The following is a 22,460-nucleotide window of genomic DNA, read 5'->3' as shown; positions in this document are numbered from 1 at the left end:
TTAAACCAATCCATCCAAATGTAAAATAAACACTGGATCAAATATTATTTATGTTGAGTGTGGGGTCTTTACTATTGTTGAATGAGGTCAATATTATAGAATTAAAAAATTTCTACCCAAAACATAATATACTCCTAGTTCAGGAAAAAGAAATCGATGGTGTCAAGTGACCTCAATCTAGACTATGTGGCTCCGCCACTGATATCCATTATCCATACATACGAGAATCGAGTGTGGGTTAAGTAATGACTTTGGATTGGAAAAAAAAAAAGAGAGACAAAAATCGTTAGAAATAATTCGGATTAAACGTAAAATAGAAGGATGATTATTGCCTATGAATGTCAATTCGGAACGTATGCCCCACACATACACATATTCAGAAAACTCCATATATATTGTCATGATAATTACTTAACTACCCCTTTTGCCGCCTATATTTCATCGCCATTTTCATAAGGTATACAAATACAAATACAATTCAGTTCAATTTGTGTGTGTGTGTGTGTGTGTGTGTGAAAATGGAAGAGGTTTTGGGTGAAGAAAATGTGTGGAAACAAAAGGATGATAAAGCAGTATCAATAGTAGATAGTAATTTGAAAATTAGGTTTAAAGAGGAAGCAAAACATTGGACGGATGGAGCTCCGATTGGAAACGGGCGCCTCGGTGGTATGGTATGGGGTGGTGTTGAATCTGAAACCATCAATCTTAATGGTACGGACACCTAGTACATTCATCCATCATTTCTTTAGATATATGATATATGATGTTGATTGATTTAAAACCTATTGCTTGAAGTTAACTTGTATCGTAGGTTACGTGGTAGTAGTCTGTCTTTTTTAGTGAGCGGTTAACAATTCGACTCTCGTGAGGTGCAACATTTCACATAAGGTTGCTCCCTTACGCTTTAGTTCCACCCCAGGGTATTATCCGCACTCGGGTTGAGGGGGCAGTGGGGGAGGAGGGATTTTACCGCTCATGCTCTCGGATTGAGCCCGATTTCCTCCTGGCGGCAGTTGGGCAGTTAAGTCTCCTGAGTGATCTCGTAGTGCTATTAAAAAAAAATAGTGGAAATAAGTTTTATTAATTCAAACATTAAAAAGTGATTTGTTCTGAAGGAAAAAGTTTTCCTTCTATTTCTTTCTTTTTCTCTCAAAAGAAATTCAGGAACGCTAATTTTTTTTTTTTTTTCCAATTCCATTTTTTTCTTCCCAAATAAGATTATGGAACAGATGCTAAATTTGGATTGAATCTTCAAATGTACGTAATGGACGACTAAAGTGAAAACATACACATTTTTCTGTTCCCGAGTTTTTTACGATGGAAAAGAACCGACTAAAGTTAATACATAAGCAATTTTTTGTTCCCGAGTTTTTTACCACGAAAAAGAAATGAAGTGGAGGGAAATAAAAACGAAGGAAGTGGGGTCCTTTCAATTTGAAAGAATCTACTGAAGAAAAAAATTAAGCACAATTTTCCTTCCACTTCATTCCCCTTCTCTTCTTAATAAAACTCGGGAAGACCATTATTTTATTTCTTTTTTTTTTTCAAACTAATACTATGAAACAGAGACTAGAGTGTAATATAAATTAATAACTCATATAAAAATTTTCTCATGTGCATATACAAAATAGTAAAATTTCGAGAGGAATTTCGAGAGGCATCTCCATTATTTTATAAAACGACAAACACGCATCCAATTACAAATAGTTCACTAAGGGACTTGACTTACAACTACAAAGTTGACGAGTTATGATGATGCACATGTCGTATAAAAAAGGTCATCTTTTCTATGACTTGACAAAATTCCGTCTGGAAATTAACCAGCGTAACGGTCCAGGAGAAGATACCTTCTCCCGGTCCTACCTAAGCAAACCGGCCAGAAGATTATTCGAATACACATCCGGGAAGAAATGTCCCGGATGAAAGCTGGCTATGACTTCACATAAGCCCATCCTACCCGGTAAGTGTGTCGGACCACGGCACCGCTCGCGCGGGTACAAAGCACCGAGAGGTTACGAACCATATTTCCACATCAAGGTCTACCTAGCCAGACAATATTACAAACAAACATGTAATGTAATGACCCGCACTTTTTCGATCATTCTATACTTGTAAGATTAATATTTACATAAATTAAACCTTACCAACATGATAAGCAATCCAAATTGTTGATATTTATGTTTTTGAAAAGAGTTTTACACAACGTTTGACCGTCTAGTTTGACCGATGATATCACGAACTATATAACATATGATAATTATACGTTTGTGTATATATATGTATATATACATATTTAACATGATCTAAGAATGTTTTAATATCTCATTTTGTATTAATAACAATAAGTTATATGTATATTTTGAAACTACTAACTTAAGTTTTCAAAACGATAACCATACGCAACGTTATTTGACTTAAATACTTATGACCTATAATGTTTATACATATATCGTATAAGTAATGAATTTAATCACTTTTAAGAACTTAAATACATAAAACCATATAAGTGTATTCACAAAAGATAGCTATATTTGAATCCTCATTCCATTTTTCACAAAATTTCTATACGTATATCTAGAGTATATGTACTCGTATCATACGCAGCTTCTAGATGTATTTACTATTGGTATATACCAATAAAAATCTGCTCCTTAGCAGCCTTAAATGATTAAGAAACATGTGGAACCAATCATTTGTCAAGTAGCATGAATTATTTAGCAAGAAAACAAAGTTAGGTATCTTTTGTTTCCTTTATAACCTAAAAACGTTTTTATGCATGCACACCATTTCTTCACCCCATTTTCTCATACTTACACTTCCATTTCTCTCTCAAAATACTCTTAACTTCATACTTGATCATCTCCAAGCATTTTCTCCATCATTTAGCTTCAAAAACAACACTTAAATCTCATAAGAAAACCTTACAAAAACACTTCAAGAAATCCTTCCAAGAACACAAACTTACTTCCAATCTTTCATCCAATTCCATCACCCTTTTGGTTCTAGGTTCTTACTCTTTTTTTACAGAAACCTTGTCCAAGGAACTTGAGGTAGTATCTATGTTCATAACCTTATTCGATTCATATATATATATAGCTATCATATTTTGTGGTATACAATTTTAACAACAAGAACATAGTTTGAATGTTTTCAAACTTGTTTGCAAACTAAATAGATCCTTCTAACTTAACTTTTAAAATACTTCAAGACCTGTAATATAACTTAAATATATGCTAATTTAACAAGGTATAACTTGGTTTTTCAAAGAACACCTTAAAAACTGTTTTTACGACGTCGGAGTGTAACCGGGGGCTGTTTTGGGTTGGATAATTAAAAACCATCTTAAACTTTGAATTGAAGGTTTATGTTCTGGAAAAATGATTTTTACTATGAATATGGTAACACATAAAAATTTCATGATTTAATTCAAAGTATAAGTATTTTTAGAAAAATAATCATTTAAGGTTGCCTACATAAAGGAAAAGGTTTAACTTCATAAGTTTCACTAAAGTTTCACCTATGCCGTGTGATTTTGAATACAAACTAAGATATTTAAAGTTCATAGTCTTAAATAGGAACTCGATCCAAGGAGATGGCAAGTTGAATCAACGAAAACGGAGTTGTAACGAAGAAACTATGACCGAAACAAAATTGGCTATCCAAGACTAGTTTAACTTCGGGATTAATTGGAGAAAATTAAAATAAATCACATCTTTTTAAGATAACATGATATTTTATATATGTACTCATAATTCAATTTTATATGGTTCAGGATCACCCGTAAACAACACGAGAAGATTAATCATAAGATTCCATGTTTGTACGCAACACGTCATTTGACAACACCGGTACTTTATGTACGCAACACGTCATTTGACAACACCGGTACCGTGGGTCAAGATTAATCTCGACCAATACATATACGTTGGGGGTTTTATTTATTTCGTTGGGGGTTTATTAAACATCTAAATATGAACCATTAAAATTGAATTACTAACAACGAACTGCTAACTACGGACTAAGGAATTATAAAAAGTATTAAAAGTATAACAAGAATATATATGTGACGTTGTTTAAAAAGAAAAGGTATTGATATATTATATATGGATAGGTTCGTGATATCAACCGGGAGACCAAGTCAAAATATATATATCTTCAAGACGAAAGTGAGTATATAGTCCCACTTTTAAACTCTAAATATTTCGGGATGAGAATACATGTATTTTATGTTTTACGTTATGGACACAAGTAACTGAAAAATATATATTCTACGTTGAGTTGTACCACTGGCATACTTCCCTGTAGCTTGGTAACTAATATTTACAGCGGTATTGTAAACGCGAATCCTGTTGATAGATCTATCGGGCTTGACAACCCCAACCGGACTGGACGACCAGTATTCAACGGTTGCACAGTACTTCGTTTTGTGACTACACTTGGTACGGTGTAGTAAGATTTCATAATAAAGGGAATATGCGACGTGATTAAATGTTAAGTATGGTTACCAAGTGCTCAACCACTTAGAATATTTTTATTAAAATGTTTATATATGAAATCTTGTGGTCTATATTTATATCGCTGCCGGCATTAAACCTATATCTCACCAACTTTATGTTGACGTTTTAAACATGTTTATTCTCAGGTGATAATTAGAAGTTTCCGCTGCATTATGTTGAATTTGAGCAGGATCTTGCGTACGCATATTTGTGTCAAAAATAAGACTGCATATCCAAGAACTTGTGTTGTAAAATATGCTAGAAATCGTGTTGTTATCATCATTTGTAAAGTTTGTAAGTCGAAGATTATCGCTAAACGATAATCATCTTTATTTTGTCTAAAGCTTGTATCAAAATAAGAATTTTGGTTTGTAATGTAAAATATATGCAGTTGTTCTTTTAAAAATGTCGCATATAGAGGTCAATACCTCGCAATGAAATCATACGTTATCTAACACGTTCTTATGGTTAAGGACGGGTTATGACATGTGGTATCAGAGCGGTGGTCTTAGCGAACCAGGTTTGCATTAGTGTGTCTAACCGATAAGTCGTTAGGATACATTAGTAAATCTGGACTTTGACCGGGTCTGATTTAAAAACCATTGCTTATCATTGTTGGTTAAAATTTATATGTAAATATTATGTAGTACTAATGGGTTAGTTGTTGTGTGATAGATGTCGGGCTCAAAACTTGTCATCACATTCAGCGACTCCGAACCAGAATCTTCAGATGGTGTTCCAGTCATTAACCTATCCGATGACGAAAATAATATCTTTGGGGAAGACTCACAAATTCCGGATGAACCGACTATAGAGAACCCGGAAAGTGAACCCGAGGAGGAAAGTGAACCCGAGGAGGAAAGTGAACCCGAGGAAGAAATACAGGAAATTACAAAAGACGAGTTCGAACTAGGAAAGAAACGAAAGGCTAATGAATTAGAAAATTCAAATCCCGAGTTTAGTGAGAATGATGTGGCACCAACTCCACTAGACACTACCACCCCTATTCCCGCTATTCCTATTCGTTCTATCCCGGCATCCAGTTCTTCAGTCCCACAGTCAAAATATAGGCAGACAGCCAGGATAAGCGTTAAGCGCTTCTTTGAACCTAAACGTCCTAGAAAATAGACCAAACGATGCGCTGCCGTATTAAACCATGGGATCATATAATGTTTTGTATAATATTATTAGTGTGGTTTGCTTAATGTTCGATGTAAGATAAGCATATGTAAAATAGTGAAGTGTGAAATGCAATAATTTTCCATGGTTAAGTATTATTTAGATGGTAGTAATTGATTCTGTACTAAGCTATTAAGTATGGACATTAACGGGTAGGTACTACCCTAGATATAATTATAAAACGCTAATAAGAAGAAAAGGCTTTTATAATAATACCTGGTTCATATTATTAATAAGCTATAATGTACTGTAAATATACACTACATCTATAATATTCCATGTGAATAATTATTTTCTTTTCATTCTTATAGAAGAATATGGCGCGATTGAACCGAATGACGGAACAAGAAATCCAGGAACTCATCAATCAGCGAGTGAACGACGGAATGTTATGGGTCGAGGCTGCAAGAGGTGCTGCAGTTAACCCAAATCCTCGTGTGGGGTGCACTTACAAAACTTTTCAAGCTTGCAAGCCCTCATCATTCAGTGGAACGGAAGGACCGATCGGTTTAACCCGGTGGATAGAAAAGATGGAGACTGTGTTTAAAATAAGTGGTTGTGTTGAAAAGGACATGACCAAGTATGCATCGTGCACTTTACAAGATAGTTCACTCACGTGGTGGAAAAATTATGTGAAGGCTGTAGGAGGAGATGTAGCTTATGATACTCCGTGGGAAGAATTCAAAACAATGTTAATCAATGAATATTGTCCAAGGAACGAGGTTAGGAAGTTGGAAGATGAGTTACGAAGTCTGAAGGTTATTGGTACTGAAATCACCAACTACAATCAGTGATTCATGGAATTAGTTTTGCTATGTCCTGAATTGGTTCCAACCGAAGAACGGAAGATTGAAATGTACAAAGATGGTTTGCCCAAAAAGGTCAAGGCAAATGTTACAGCATCGAAACCTAAGACAATTCATGAAGCTATAACCATGGCAAACGAGCTAATGGATCAGGTCATCATGGATAAGAAAGTATCCAATACTGATGTGAAGGTATCAGGTAACAAAAGAAAGTGGAATGGAAATTATGATCGAGGTAACCAACAACAATCTTTTAAGAAACAAGAAAACACGCAAGGTACGGGTAGTGGTTTAAGCTTTGGTTATAAAGGACAAAATCCTTTATGCAACCGATGCCACAAACATCACTCTGGTTACTGTAATGTGGTATGCAACAAATGTAATCGAAAGGGTCATCTTGCTGAAGATTGTAGGGCTCTCGTTACAAATACAAATGGTACCAAGACTCCTGCCACCAATGCAAATAGAACTGCTTTGGCTACCATTACTTGTTATGGGTGTGGAAAACAAGGTCACTATAAGAGCCAGTGTCCGAATCCAGAGAAGAATAATGGATCTGCACGTGGAAGAGCATTTGTTATTAATGCTAGAGAGGCGTGTGAAGACCCGGAGCTTGTTACGGGTACGTTTACCATTAATAACTTATCCGCATCTATTATATTTGATACTGGTGCCGATAGAAGTTACGTGAGTAGAGGCTTTTACACTAAATTGAATTGTTCATCATTACCTCTAGATGCTAAGTACATGATTGAGTTAGCTAATGGTAAACTAATTAAAGCCGATAAAATTTGCCGTGATTGTAAAATAAATTTAGCCGGAGAAACGTTTAAAATTGACTTGATACCCGTAGAATTAGGAAGTTTTGATGTAATAGTCGGCATGGACTGGATGTCCAAAGTAGGAGCTGAAGTTGTGTGTGCCAAGAAGGCAATTCGCATTCCTAGTAAGGATAAAATGCCGGTGATGATTTATGGAGAGAAGGGTAATTCAAAGCTAAAACTCATTAGTTATTTGAAAGCTCAAAAGTGCTTGAAGAAAGGGTGCTATGCTATCTTAGCACATGTTAATAAAGTCGAAAAGAAAGAAAAATAGAAGTGCATCAACGACGTGCCTGTGGCAAGAGATTTTCCTGAAGTTTTTCCGGAAGAGTTGCCGGGATTACCTCCATTTAGATCTGTAGAATTTCAAATAGATTTAGTACCAGGAGCCGCACCAGTGGCTCGTGCTCCATATAGACTTGCACCGTCCGAGTTAAAAGAACTTCGGAGTCAGTTAAAAGAATTACTGGATCATGGATTCATACGACCAAGTACTTCACCGTGGGGAGCTCCGATTCTATTTGTTAAAAAGAAAGATGGATCTTTTAGGATGTGTATAGATTATCGTGAATTAAATAAGTTAACTATCAAGAATCGGTATCCACTACCGAGAATTGACGACTTATTTGATCAACTCCAAGGATCATGTGTGTACTCAAAAATTGACTTAAGGTCGGGCTATCATCAATTACGTGTCAAAGAAGAGGACATTCCGAAAACTGCTTTTCGGACACGTTATGGTCATTACGAATTTTTGGTCATGCCGTTTGGGTTGACAAATGCGCCAGCTGTATTCATGGACCTCATGAATCGAGTTTGTAGTCCATATTTAGATAAGTTTGTTATCGTTTTCATTGATGATATTCTTATCTATTCCAAGAGTGAGCAAGAGCATGAGCAGCATTTAAGGTTGATATTAGAGTTGTTGAGAAAAGAACAGCTATATGCTAAATTTTCTAAATGTGCTTTCTGGTTGAAAGAAGTGCAATTTCTTGGCCACGTTGTTAGTAGCAAAGGAATTCAGGTTGATCCAGCAAAAATTGAAGCCATTGAAAAATGGGAGACTCCTAAGACACCAACGCAGATACGCCAATTTTTGGGTTTAGCCGGTTATTATAGAAGGTTTATTCAAGATTTTTCCCGAATAGCTAAGCCGTTGACAGCGTTAACGCAAAAAGGGAAGAAATATGAATGGACTTCTGAGCAGGAGAGTACATTTCAATTACTAAAGAAGAAGTTAACTACGGCGCCTATTTTATCGTTACCAGAAGGGAACGATGATTTTGAAATATATTGTGACGCTTCGCGACAAGGTTTTGGTTGCGTTCTTATGCAACGAAAGAAAGTTATTGCATACGCATCCCGACAATTGAAGATTCACGAGCGGAATTATACGACGCATGATCTAGAACTGGGAGCAGTCGTGTTTGCATTGAAGATATGGAGACACTACTTGTATGGGGTTAAATGCACTGTGTTTACTGATCATAAAAGCCTTCAACATATTTTCGATCAAAAACAGCTGAACATGAGACAACGTAGGCGGGTCGAGTTAATAAACGACTATGATTGTGAAATTCGTTATCATCCCGGGAAGGCGAACGTGGTGGCCGATGCTTTAAGCAGAAAGGAACGAGAACCAATTCGAGTACGAGCGATGAACATAAAAATTCGCATGAATCTCAACTCACAAATCAAAGAAGTTCAACGAGAAGCACTTACTAAAGAAAATATAGGAAATGAAATAATGAAGAAGTATGAGAAGCAACTCGTTATGCGGGAAGATGGAATTCGATATTTTGCAAATCGTATTTGGGTACCGAAGTTGGGTGGATTAAGGAAGTTGATATTAAATGAGGCACATAAGACAAGATACTCGATACATCCTGGAGTTGGAAAGATGTACCAAGATCTTAAGACACATTATTGGTGGCCTAATTTAAAGACAGACGTTGCAACATATGTTGGGGAATGTTTAACTTGTTCCAAAGTCAAAGCTGAACACCAGAAGCCGTCAGGGTTACTTCAACAACCAGAAATCCCAGAATGGAAATGGGATGGTATTACCATGGATTTCATCACGAAGTTACCAAAGACTGCCTGGGGATACGACACCATTTGGGTGATTGTTGATCGTCTCACCAAGTCTGCACATTTCTTGCCTATAAAGGAAACGGATAGAATGGAGAAACTATTACGATTGTATATAAAGGAAATTGTTTCAAGGCATGGAATACCTATTTCCATTATATCTGATCGTGATAGTAGATTTACCTCAAAGTTCTGGCAATCACTACAGGAGGCCCTAGGAACTCGTTTGGATATGAGCACCGCATATCATCCGCAAACCGACGGGCAGAGTGAAAGAACAATTCAGACTCTTGAAGACATGCTCAGGGCATGTGTGATCGATTTTGGAAACGGATGGGATAAATATCTACCATTAGCAGAATTCTCGTATAATAATAGTTATCATGCGAGCATTAAAGCTGCGCCATTCGAAGCATTGTACGGAAGGAAGTGTAGATCTCCTATTTGTTGGAATGAAGTAGGAGATCGACAATTAACTGGTCCCGAGATCATACACGAAACGACTGAGAAGATAGTACAAATCAAGGAGAGATTGAAAACAGCCCGTAGTCGCCAAAAGAGCTACGCCGATGTTCGAAGGAAACCATTAGAGTTTCAGATCGGTGACATGGTTATGTTAAAGGTGTCACCTTGGAAAGGTGTAATACGTTTTGGAAAAAGGGGTAAACTAAACCCAAGGTATGTAGGCCCGTTCAAGATCATCGAACGCATTGGACCGGTAGCTTATCGACTCGAGTTACCGCAACAACTCGCCGGAGTACATAATACCTTTCACGTCTCAAACCTTAAGAAGTGTCTTGCAAAGGAAGACCTCACCATTCCTCTTGAAGAAATCCATGTCGACGAGAAACTACAATTCATCGAAGAACCAATCGAAATCATGGATCGTGAAGTTAAACGGCTCAAGCAGAGCAACATACCGATCGTTAAGGTTCGTTGGAATGCTCGAAGGGGTCCCGAGTTTACTTGGGAACGAGAGGATCAAATGAAACAAAAGTATCCACACTTGTTTCCCGATGACGCAAAATAGGTACAATTTTAAAATTTCGGGACGAAATTTATTTAACGGGTAGGTACTGTAATGACCCGCACTTTTTCGATCATTCTATACTTGTAAGATTAATATTTACATAAATTAAACCTTACCAACATGATAAGCAATCCAAATTGTTGAGATTTATGTTTTTGAAAAGAGTTTTACACAACGTTTGACCGTCTAGTTTGACCGATGATATCACGAACTATATAACATATGATAATTATACGTTTGTGTATATATATGTATATATACATATTTAACATGATCTAAGAATGTTTTAATATCTCATTTTGTATTAATAACAATAAGTTATATGTATATTTTGAAACTACTAACTTAAGTTTTCAAAACGATAACCATACGCAACGTTATTTGACTTAAATACTTATGACCTATAATGTTTATACATATATCGTATAAGTAATGAATTTAATCACTTTTAAGAACTTAAATACATAAAACCATATAAGTGTATTCACAAAAGATAGCTATATTTGAATCCTCATTCCATTTTTCACAAAATTTCTATACGTATATCTAGAGTATATGTACTCGTATCATACGCAGCTTCTAGATGTATTTACTATTGGTATATACCAATAAAAATCTGCTCCTTAGCAGCCTTAAATGATTAAGAAACATGTGGAACCAATCATTTGTCAAGTAGCATGAATTATTTAGCAAGAAAACAAATTTAGGTATCTTTTTTTTCCTTTATAACCTAAAAACGTTTTTATGCATGCACACCATTTCTTCACCCCATTTTCTCATACTTACACTTCCATTTCTCTCTCAAAATACTCTTAACTTCATACTTGATCATCTCCAAGCATTTTCTCCATCATTTAGCTTCAAAAACAACACTTAAATCTCATAAGAAAACCTTACAAAAACACTTCAAGAAATCCTTCCAAGAACACAAACTTACTTCCAATCTTTCATCCAATTCCATCACCCTTTTGGTTCTAGGTTCTTACTCTTTTTTTACAGAAACCTTGTCCAAGGAACTTGAGGTAGTATCTATGTTCATAACCTTATTCGATTCATATATATATATAGCTATCATATTTTGTGGTATACAATTTTAACAACAAGAACATAGTTTGAATGTTTTCAAACTTGTTTGCAAACTAAATAGATCCTTCTAACTTAACTTTTAAAATACTTCAAGACCTGTAATATAACTTAAATATATGCTAATTTAACAAGGTATAACTTGGTTTTTCAAAGAACACCTTAAAAACTGTTTTTACGACGTCGGAGTGTAACCGGGGGCTGTTTTGGGTTGGATAATTAAAAACCATCTTAAACTTTGAATTGAAGGTTTATGTTCTGGAAAAATGATTTTTACTATGAATATGGTAACACATAAAAATTTCATGATTTAATTCAAAGTATAAGTATTTTTAGAAAAATAATCATTTAAGGTTGCCTACATAAAGGAAAAGGTTTAACTTCATAAGTTTCACTAAAGTTTCACCTATGCCGTGTGATTTTGAATACAAACTAAGATATTTAAAGTTCATAGTCTTAAAGAGGAACTCGATCCAAGGAGATGGCAAGTTGAATCAACGAAAACGGAGTTGTAACGAAGAAACTATGACCGAAACAAAATTGGCTATCCAAGACTAGTTTAACTTCGGGATTAATTGGAGAAAATTAAAATAAATCACATCTTTTTAAGATAACATGATATTTTATATATATGTACTCATAATTCAATTTTATATGGTTCAGGATCACCCGTAAACAACACGAGAAGATTAATCATAAGATCCCATGTTTGTACGCAACACGTCATTTGACAACACCGGTACTTTATGTACGCAACACGTCATTTGACAACACCGGTACCGTGGGTCAAGATTAATCTCGACCAATACATATACGTTGGGGGTTTTATTTATTTCGTTGGGGGTTTATTAAACATCTAAATATGAACCATTAAAATTGAATTACTAACAACGAACTGCTAACTACGGACTAAGGAATTATAAAAAGTATTAAAAGTATAACAAGAATATATATGTGACGTTGTTTAAAAAGAAAAGGTATTGATATATTATATATGGATAGGTTCGTGATATCAACCGGGAGACCAAGTCAAAATATATATATCTTCAAGACGAAAGTGAGTATATAGTCCCACTTTTAAACTCTAAATATTTCGGGATGAGAATACATGTATTTTATGTTTTACGTTATGGACACAAGTAACTGAAAAATATATATTCTACGTTGAGTTGTACCACTGGCATACTTCCCTGTAGCTTGGTAACTAATATTTACAGCGGTATTGTAAACGCGAATCCTGTTGATAGATCTATCGGTATTGCACAGTACTTCGTTTTGTGACTACACTTGGTACGGTGTAGTAAGATTTCATAATAAAGGGAATATGCGACGTGATTAAATGTTAAGTATGGTTACCAAGTGCTCAACCACTTAGAATATTTTTATTAAAATGTTTATATATGAAATCTTGTGGTCTATATTTATATCGCTGCCGGCATTAAACCTATATCTCACCAACTTTATGTTGACGTTTTAAACATGTTTATTCTCAGGTGATAATTAGAAGTTTCCGCTGCATTATGTTGAATTTGAGCAGGATCTTGCGTACGCATATTTGTGTCAAAAATAAGACTGCATATCCAAGAACTTGTGTTGTAAAATATGCTAGAAATCGTGTTGTTATCATCATTTGTAAAGTTTGTAAGTCGAAGATTATCGCTAAACGATAATCATCTTTATTTTGTCTAAAGCTTGTATCAAAATAAGAATTTTGGTTTGTAATGTAAAATATATGCAGTTGTTCTTTTAAAAATGTCGCATATAGAGGTCAATACCTCGCAATGAAATCATACGTTATCTAACACGTTCTTATGGTTAAGGACGGGTTATGACATGTAAACCGGCTACAACCTTACCCGGTCAGAAGGAGTGCCGCGAAGAAGCACTTGTATAAACATTGGACAATACTCATATGAAAGACCCTTCACCTAACCAAATGTGTGACGCCCATCCGTCACCCTGTAAATGGATCCGACACACCATTCCGGAACAATCACACAGTCCCGGAACAAAGCGTGGTCCCTGAACAAATACATGGTCCCGGAACAGATACATGGTCCCGGAACAAGCACACGAACGAATCGTATGCCACGTCAACTCACGAATCTAGAAAAGTTTGTTAGGATTTGTTTGTTACACCAATGAAAGGGACAGGTGCCACATCAGCACACGAATCTGGTAAACGTTTGTTACAATTATGAAAGGGACATGTGTCACGTCATCATTCCCTCAAAACATCTATAAATACACCTCATGGGTCATTTATTACAACGGCACTGAACACATACTGTTACTCTGCCAAAATTATACTGTAACATTGTTCAGTCGAAAATACAACTCCGATTGAGATTCCGGTCGATATCGGAGTTCATCGACACCTAAGATATTAACTCATTCGATCTAATCGAGTGAGGTTAATCCAATCGTTTGTTTTACACCCTTGGATCCAGATTTCAAATGGGGATTACACAGTTATTCGAGTTAAAACAATCGATCAATACATTTTTTCCCAAATTAAGCACTCAAGTCTAAATCGAAACTCCCCAAGACAGATTTAGGCATGATCAAGTTACTTTGATACCGCTAGGCCAAATAACCTTCGGTGGGGTATCTGCACTTTTAAAGTAAGAAGTGGCGGATAATTTCCGATTATGTGCATCTTAAAATTACTATTAGTGTTGCGAATCTGGGCCGGCTGTTTTTTTTTTAACGGTCAAAGAATCAATTATATAAAAAATAACAAAACACTCTCTAGCAAAGCGCTAAGAGAGAATTACAAAGGCATAGCGAGCCACAAGTTCCAATTTGAAACTAGATGACCCCTATTTAATATCCAACGAAAAGTAAGTAATCTAATGACATCAAAAAGACTACTAGAACGACAAAAAGGACTATCAAAGACCACACCATTACGAAATCTCCAAATAGCCCAAAGTAACGTGCATACAATCGCCATGATCCGGTTCTTGCTCGAAGACGGTAAACGGATCCCTTCAACCCAAGAAAAAAACGAGTCCCACGAATCGAAACTAGGCATGTCACAATTTAACCAAACCCGAACCATACGCCACAACTCAACAACCATCGAACATTCGAAAAAGAGATGATCACGGGATTCAACACCATTATTGCAAATAGGACACACAATTGAATTTAACTCTATACCTTTTGCGGAGAGGTTCCAACGAACGAGAAGAGCATCGAGTCTAAAACGCCATAAGAAGATGTTAACTTTTCTCGGTAAGAATTTAAACCATAAAGTGTCGGAATGTAAATTTGGAAGCATGTTATGATCAATAGCCAATCGAACACCTTTGACAGTGAATAAGCCATCATTATTAACAGTACATATCCATTTGTCCGAACGATTAGAAACTTGAATATTGCCGATCACGTTCCTAAGCTTGTTCACTAATTGCTCGTTTCGGCTACCAATATCAACCCTGGACCAAGACCATTTCCAATCATTATCATCCCACTTATCAGCAACCAAGTCGTCTTTATTGGTTTCTAAATGAAACAAACGATTAAACCGAGAAGAAAGTGGTGAATTATCACACCAAATGTCATGCCAAAACCGGACATCTCTCCCGTTACCAATATCCAAACGAAATAAATTATCAGGCACCATACTATCGTTAACAGCTTTCAAACAAGTCGTAACAATATTAGACCACATAGAGGTCCCATGACCTGAAACAATGCTGAATGAAGTCCCATGGATCGCTTTAATAACTTTCAGCCATAAATCATTCGGTTTATTAACGTACCTCCACCACCATTTGTTAAGTAAAGCAATATTAAACGCTTTCAAACTTCCCACATTAAGGCCACCATAATTAAAAGGAGAAAGAATCGAGTCCCATTTGACCCAACTCATCTTTCTACCCGACATATCACCGCCCCAAAAAAACCTTGATCTTAAAGATTCAAGACTTTTTAAAACAGATTCCGGGCATTTAAATAGCGACCAAAAATATATACCTAGACTTCCCATGACAGATTTAACGAGCGTTAACCTGCCACCTACAGATAATAAGCTAGCTTTCCAAGAAGCTAATTTGGTACGGAACTTGTCCATCAAATACTCCCAACTCGAAATACGTTTCATATTACAACCAATGGGAACGCCAAGGTAAGTAGTGGGAAAATAACCAATACGAGTACGAGTCACATTAGCAAAATACATAATCTCGGAATCACTAACCCCAACGCCGAGCAATTGTGACTTATTGACATTAATTCTCAGACCCGAAACAAGGAAGAAGACTTCGAGGATAGTAATAATACGCCTTAGATCTTGTAGTTTCCATTCTGAAAAAATAATGACATCATCTGCATATAAAAAATGAGAAAGAGAAACGTCAAGCGATCCAATAATAATACCCCGAATAAGATTACACTCCATGGCGCGTTGAAACGCTAAATGTAAACCCTCCATTACAATGATAAAACGGAAAGGACTAAGAGGTTCGCCTTGTCTTAAACCACGTCTGACACAAAACTCTCGGGTCGGGCTACCATTAACAAGCACGGATGTTTTGGCCGACTCTAAACATCCTCTAATCCACGCACACCATTTGGAACCAAAACCCAAGGAGGCCAACATGAACATCAGGAACTCCCAATTTACCGAATCATATGCCTTTTCAAAATCAACTTTGAAAAGCAACATTTTTTTATTATTTTTCTCGACCCAAGACATAATTTCACTCAACATCAACGGACCATCGAGAATCTGACGCCCCGAAATGAATCCAGTCTGAACGGGACTAATAATTTTATCGATCACAAAAAGCATGCGGTTCGTGAGAATTTTAGACACAATCTTGTAAAAAAAAACCTACTAGCGAAATAGGTATAAATTCAGAAATGAGAACCGGATTTTTAACCTTCGGAATAAGAGCGAAAAAAGCTGAGTTCGCACCACGTGGCATAATAAACGAAGAAAAATAAGCACGAATATCTCTACAAATATCATATTGCAAAACGTCCCAGTATTGTTTAATAAAACTGAAAGAAATACCATCTGGGTCGGGCGCTTTTGAACTACCACAATCCCAAACAGCATTCTTTATTTCCGAATCATCAATGTCTCGTTCCAGGAAGTCAGTCTCGTCTGAAGATAGAACATAATGAGGGTTAATATTAATGAATTCAGCCCCCGAGTTAACTACATCAAACTTAGCTTGATAAAAATCGAAAAATCTCTGTTTGATCTCAAAAGGATCATCAATCCAAACCCCATCAACCATAAGACCTTGAATATGTTGAGATCTACGTTTATGTTTAAGAGAACCATGAAAAAATTTCGAGTTTTCGTCCCCCTCGACATCCCATTTGATTCTAGCTTTTTGAAGCATATCAAAGTCTTTTAGTTTTTTTGATCTCATCGCGTTCAACCGCCAGATTGTTACGTCTATTAACATCGTCTACACTAGCGTTACCTCCATCAATAAGAATATCAATAGCATTAATATCATTTGAAATAATTTTCAAGCGAGCGTCTTCACTATTTCTAGACTTGTGAATCCAATCTTTAAAATGATACTTTAAAGAACGCATCTTGGCAACGATATCCGAATCAGGTTTTTGATTTATAGTGTTCCAAGCGTTTCTAAAAGAAATATCAAAATCGGGCCTCTCGAACCAAGAATCAAACATCTTAAAATAAGTTGGACCAAAATCCACCTTATCTTGAAAGAGTAAAATAGGAGAATGATCGGAAAAATCACGTGGAAGAACCGAGCCTTTAATATCTGAAATAGCATTAATAATGTTGTTAGACACGAAAAACCGATCCAACTTACTTAGTTTATCGCCCGATTTTGTACGCCATGTAAAACGAAGCCCGCCTAAAGGAATTTCATACAGAAAATTAGAATCAATAAAATCGTTAAAAACATGAGCATCTTGACTACAAAACTCTGTTCCACACCGATCCTCTGGAAATCTAACCGAGTTCCAATCCCCCATAAAAATATACTCTCCTTGATTAGAATTTATAAAAGACGACAGCTTATTCCAAAGAATAACTTTTTCAGCTAAAAGTTGTGGGGCATAAACGTTCACCATATACACTTCCATATTTTCTTTTATCCACGAGCCTTTAACAATTACAAAGTTATCGTCACACCAAATGTTGCTTTTAGAAAAAGCCATCGGGTCCCAAAGAGAAATAATACCACCTGAAAGGCCAAGAGACAAAGATAACGAATAATCAAAGTTAGAATTACCCCAAAACGATTTTAATCTAAACATCTGTAAACGCGATAACTTACGCGATAACTTAGACTCCTGAATGCCCAAAAATTGAACATTCATCGAAACACACAAATCACGAATCCATTTACGCTTCTCGAAAACTTTTGAACCGCAACTATTAATAGATAAGATCTTCATGGGAAACCATTAAATACCCGTTCTCGATTCATAGAATTCTTACAACCCGTTAACTTAAATCCCAGCAACTCACCGATGCCAAAAATATCGTCTTCTAAGGCCTGATTAACAGACATGTTACCCAAAAAAGAATGATCGTCAACAGTGAAATGTGATCGTTAACGGCTGAAACTGCAGGTCCCTCTTTTTTCTCAAATGCTTTGTGAAAGGCTCTTTATAATAATATATACACAACAACGTAATGATGATAGTTCAAGGAACACTTGTTTTAATAACTTGCTATTTAAGTTTTTATTACTTGTAAAGATCTTTTAGTTACTGCAATTACTACAGAATCAATGTTTTTATGATATTCTATTAATATATGTATAATGTATAATTAATAATTAATAATTAATTGTTAATGTGTGTTATGTTTCCTGCAGATGATACAATTTGGACAGGAAGTCCAGGAAACTACACAAATCCAGATGTCCCAAAAGCGCTATCCAAGGTCCGAAAACTTGTAGACGACGGAAAATATGCTGAAGCTACTGCGTCTGCAGTCAATCTATCTGGCGAATCATCCAATGTACGCGCAACCATTTATTTATTTGATCAATCAATAATATACACTTACTGCACTAAAAACTAAATTTACCATAATTTTCTACTGTTTCTTTTGTAATGTTAAAGGCATACCAGCTTTTGGGCGATATAAAGCTAGCGTTCGACCACAAATCCGCTTTTGATGAGAAAACATATCAACGAGAACTAGATTTAGATAGTGCCGTAGTAAAAGTCGAGTACTCAATTGGTGAAATGAAATTCAAAAGAGAACATTTTGCTTCATACCCTGATCAAGTTATTGTTTCCAAAATATTTGGAAACAAGTCAGGTTCTTTGTCTTTTACTGCGTTTCTCGATAGCAAGTTACCACATCGGTCATCTGTAAACAATGAAAAACAGATTGTTATGGAAAAAGCTGAAACTGGAATTCAGTTTTCGGTTATTCTTGATTTGCAAATTAGTGATGGTGCAGGGACTATAACTGTTTCGGAAGGTAACAAAATTAAGGTGGAAAATTGCGATTGGGCTGTTTTACTTGTAGTGGCATCGTCTTCTTTTGAAGGGCCGTTTGCTAAACCTTCGGAGTCGAAGAAGAATCCTACGTCTGAGTGTTTGAAGAGGCTGAAATCGTTGAAGAGTTTATCGTACGAGCAACTTTATGCTCGTCACTTGAATGATTATCAAAAACTTTTTCAACGTGTCTCGATTGAACTTTCGAATGGTTTAAAAACGGAAGAGAAAGATTTGGTTGCAACTTCAGAGAGAGTTAAATCTTTTAAAACAGATGAAGATCCAAAGTTGGTTGAGCTTTTATTTCAATACGGTCGTTATTTGCTTATTTCTTGTTCAAGACCCGGAACTCAGCCAGCAAATCTGCAGGGTATATGGAACGACAAAATCTATCCGCCATGGGAGTAAGTTTTTTTTCTTAAAAAAAAAAAAAAAAAAAAACTTGTTCCCCTTCAGGGCCCGAGTTTCTGACTAGCTTTGCGAGCAGACTAATCTCGAGGCGAAAAACAGCTTTGGAGACTAACCTTTTTTTCGTAAGAAGAATTTATTGTATCGCAAATTGAAATTACTTAATTGACCATTTTACCCCTTACTTTGTAGCGGTGCACCTCACTTAAACATCAATCTTCAAATGAACTATTGGCCTGCGCTTTCGTGCAACCTTCAAGAGTGTCAAGAGCCTTTGTTTGACTACATTGCATCTTTGTCAGTCAACGGGGGTAAAACCGCGAAAGTAAATTACGATGCAAACGGGTGGGTTGCGCATCAAGTATCCGATATATGGGCGAAAACATCCCCTGACAGTGGTGACCCTGTATGGGCGTTGTGGCCCATGGGTGGCGAATGGCTTTGTACCCATTTGTGGGAGCATTATACTTATACACTGAACAAAGTAAGATCCTTATTCTGTTTTCCATTCTAATATCATTCTTTGTTCATATTATTGAAAAATTGGGTTTAAAAATTTAGGATTTTTTAGCGACGAAAGCATATCCGTTGCTAGAAGGATGTGTTTTGTTCCTTTTGGATTGGTTGATTGAAGGGAAAAATGGGTATCTTGAAACTAATCCATCAACTTCTCCTGAACATATGTTTATTGCTCCTGATGGTAAACCTGCTAGTGTCTCCTATTCATCAACCATGGATATATCCATAATTAAAGAGGTTTTTTCCTCCATTGTTTCTGCTGCTGAGGTAACAATTAATCAATAATACATACAGATAAAAAAAGTTGTTAAAATAAAAGTTGATCTGATTTCGTGGAATACAGATTTTGGGGAAGGGCGAAAATGATCTGATCAAAAAAGTTATTCGAGCGCTACCAAGACTTTATCCAACGAAAATAGCCAAGGATGGTTCGATTATGGAATGGGTATGTATGTCATGATCATACATAGTTTTGTAATCACGTTTAACGTGTTATTATTATATAACTGTTTTTGCGACAGGCGCAAGATTTTGAGGATCCAGAAGTGCATCACAGGCATATCTCGCACCTATTTGGTCTATTCCCCGGACACACAATAACGCTTCAGAAAACTCCCGACCTCTGCAAAGCTGCGGAAAACGCTCTCATTAAAAGAGGTTGTATGATACATTTCAAAGCTTAAGTTTGATTTTTTTTTTTTTTTTGGTAAGCGAGGAAACCCTCTTATGAACGAGCACATTGGCTCCCCCATAGAAGGTAAAATCTCAGGTAAATAAGCCCGCGAGACCTAGTACCGGGTAAATTGCGCATTATGCGCACCCTCTAGTCACACTCCCTTTTTGAACAATGTATGTACAAGGTAATAGTTTTAGATCGAGTGCTAAAACGTTTTTGCTTCAATAGGAGAGGAGGGTCCAGGATGGTCAACTACATGGAAAGCCGCCTCGTGGGCCAGGCTGCATAACAGTGAGCATGCTTATCGGATGATGAAACACTTGTTTGACTTAGTTGACCCTGAAAACGAAAGCAAGTATGAAGGTGGACTTTATAGCAACCTGTTTACGGCACATCCTCCTTTTCAGATTGATGCTAATTTCGGGTATTAACCATTTTTACACGGATGATGTTTATTCGTTTTTATTAATATTTAGACAAAATTTCACGAATGGTCCCTGTTGTTAGTATCGGATATGGTCCCTGTGCTTTTTATTCATCAAGATGGTCTATGTGGTTTGCACTTGTTTCGGATGTCCTTAACGCTCGTTATATATTTCCTATAAATTTTGACATGTGCCGTGCACATTAGGGTAAATAGTCATTTAGGGACAGGAATCACCGGCGTGACAAGTGCAAACCACAAGGACCATCCTTGACGAGACAAAACACTAGGACCAATTGTGTAATCCGATATAAACCACAGGGACCATTCATGAAATTTTGTCAAATATTTAGTACGGAGTATATAATACTATACCCTCTTTGGTGTTCAGTTTTAGTGCAGCATTAGCTGAGATGCTGATACAAAGCACCGTAGATGACGTTTATGTGCTTCCGGCACTACCGCGAGACAAATGGGTGAGTGGTTCGGTGAAGGGATTAAAAGTGCGTGGGAACGTGACAGTTGGTATCTCGTGGGGTGATGGATATCTCAACGAGTTTAATTTGTGGTCTAATAATAGGGAGAATCGAAGGTTTACGAAAAGGATACACTATAAAGAAAAGAGTGTGGTGGTAACATTGTTAACAGGGAAAGTATATACATTTGATAAGCAGCTAAGGATTGTTAAGACGTCTTCTTTGATGGATCTATCAAGCATTTAGTAGTGAATTTGGTGTCATCTAAATATTAAGGATTGTGATTGTTCAAATAAGATCTAATTCCGGAATATGTTTCATTATATATTTATATATATATATATATATATATATATATATATATTTATATAGTGGTAGGATCAATAGGGAAGTAACCATTCGGGGGAAGCGGAGGAAGCAAAAACTTTTTTTTTCGTTTTTTGAAAAAACTTTGTTCACGAACATTATAGATGAGATGAAAATATGAACATTTAGTAGAGACACTTTGTGATAAATATTTTTATTTTGGCGGGAAAACGCTCGAAGAAGTAATATATAACAATTATCGTGTTTTTCGAGCGTATTTTGAGGTTTTAGCTATTGGGGTTTAGATATTAGGGTTTAGATATTAGCGTTTATAGGGTTTAGATATTAGGGTTTAGAAATTTAGGGTTTAGGGTTTAGATTTAGGGTTTAGATTTAGGATTTAGATTGAGTTTTTAACACGAACGATTTAGAGTTTAGGGTTTAGGGTTTAAGGTTTGGTGTTTTGGGTTTATGGAACATTCAAGATAATATTGTTCGTGAAGAATATGAACGTTTTTTTTTTCATGTTTTGTGAAGTAAAATTTAGCCCGATTTAGAGTTTAGGGTTTATGGTTTGATGTTTTGGGTTTATTCCATAAAAACTGTATCAACATATTCAGTCAAAGTCGGATTGTCATTTTAAAATGATCGAAGTCAAAGTTCATAATCATTATTCTTTACTAT

The 22,460-nt window shown here is 36.1% G+C and overlaps 1 protein-coding gene across 1 annotated transcript; it reads left to right on the top strand.

Annotated features, from left to right (window-relative positions):
• The first annotated feature begins 518 nt into the window (after window positions 1–518).
• LOC139871159 (alpha-L-fucosidase 2-like) lies at window positions 519–21,716 on the top strand. The gene is made up of 9 exons (XM_071858896.1): window positions 519–711; window positions 18,334–18,479; window positions 18,584–19,371; window positions 19,568–19,859; window positions 19,937–20,161; window positions 20,238–20,339; window positions 20,416–20,551; window positions 20,799–20,994; window positions 21,386–21,716. The coding sequence occupies exons 1-9, from the start codon at window positions 519–521 to the stop codon at window positions 21,714–21,716; spliced, it is 2,409 nt and encodes an 802-aa protein (XP_071714997.1).
• The last annotated feature ends 744 nt before the right edge of the window (window positions 21,717–22,460 follow it).

Source organism: Rutidosis leptorrhynchoides, chromosome 10 (assembly GCF_046630445.1).
Source record: "Rutidosis leptorrhynchoides isolate AG116_Rl617_1_P2 chromosome 10, CSIRO_AGI_Rlap_v1, whole genome shotgun sequence".
Classification (NCBI taxonomy): domain Eukaryota; kingdom Viridiplantae; phylum Streptophyta; class Magnoliopsida; order Asterales; family Asteraceae; genus Rutidosis; species Rutidosis leptorrhynchoides.
The sequence above is the reverse complement of the archived record's forward strand: the minus strand, read 5'-3'. Positions and strand labels throughout refer to the sequence as shown.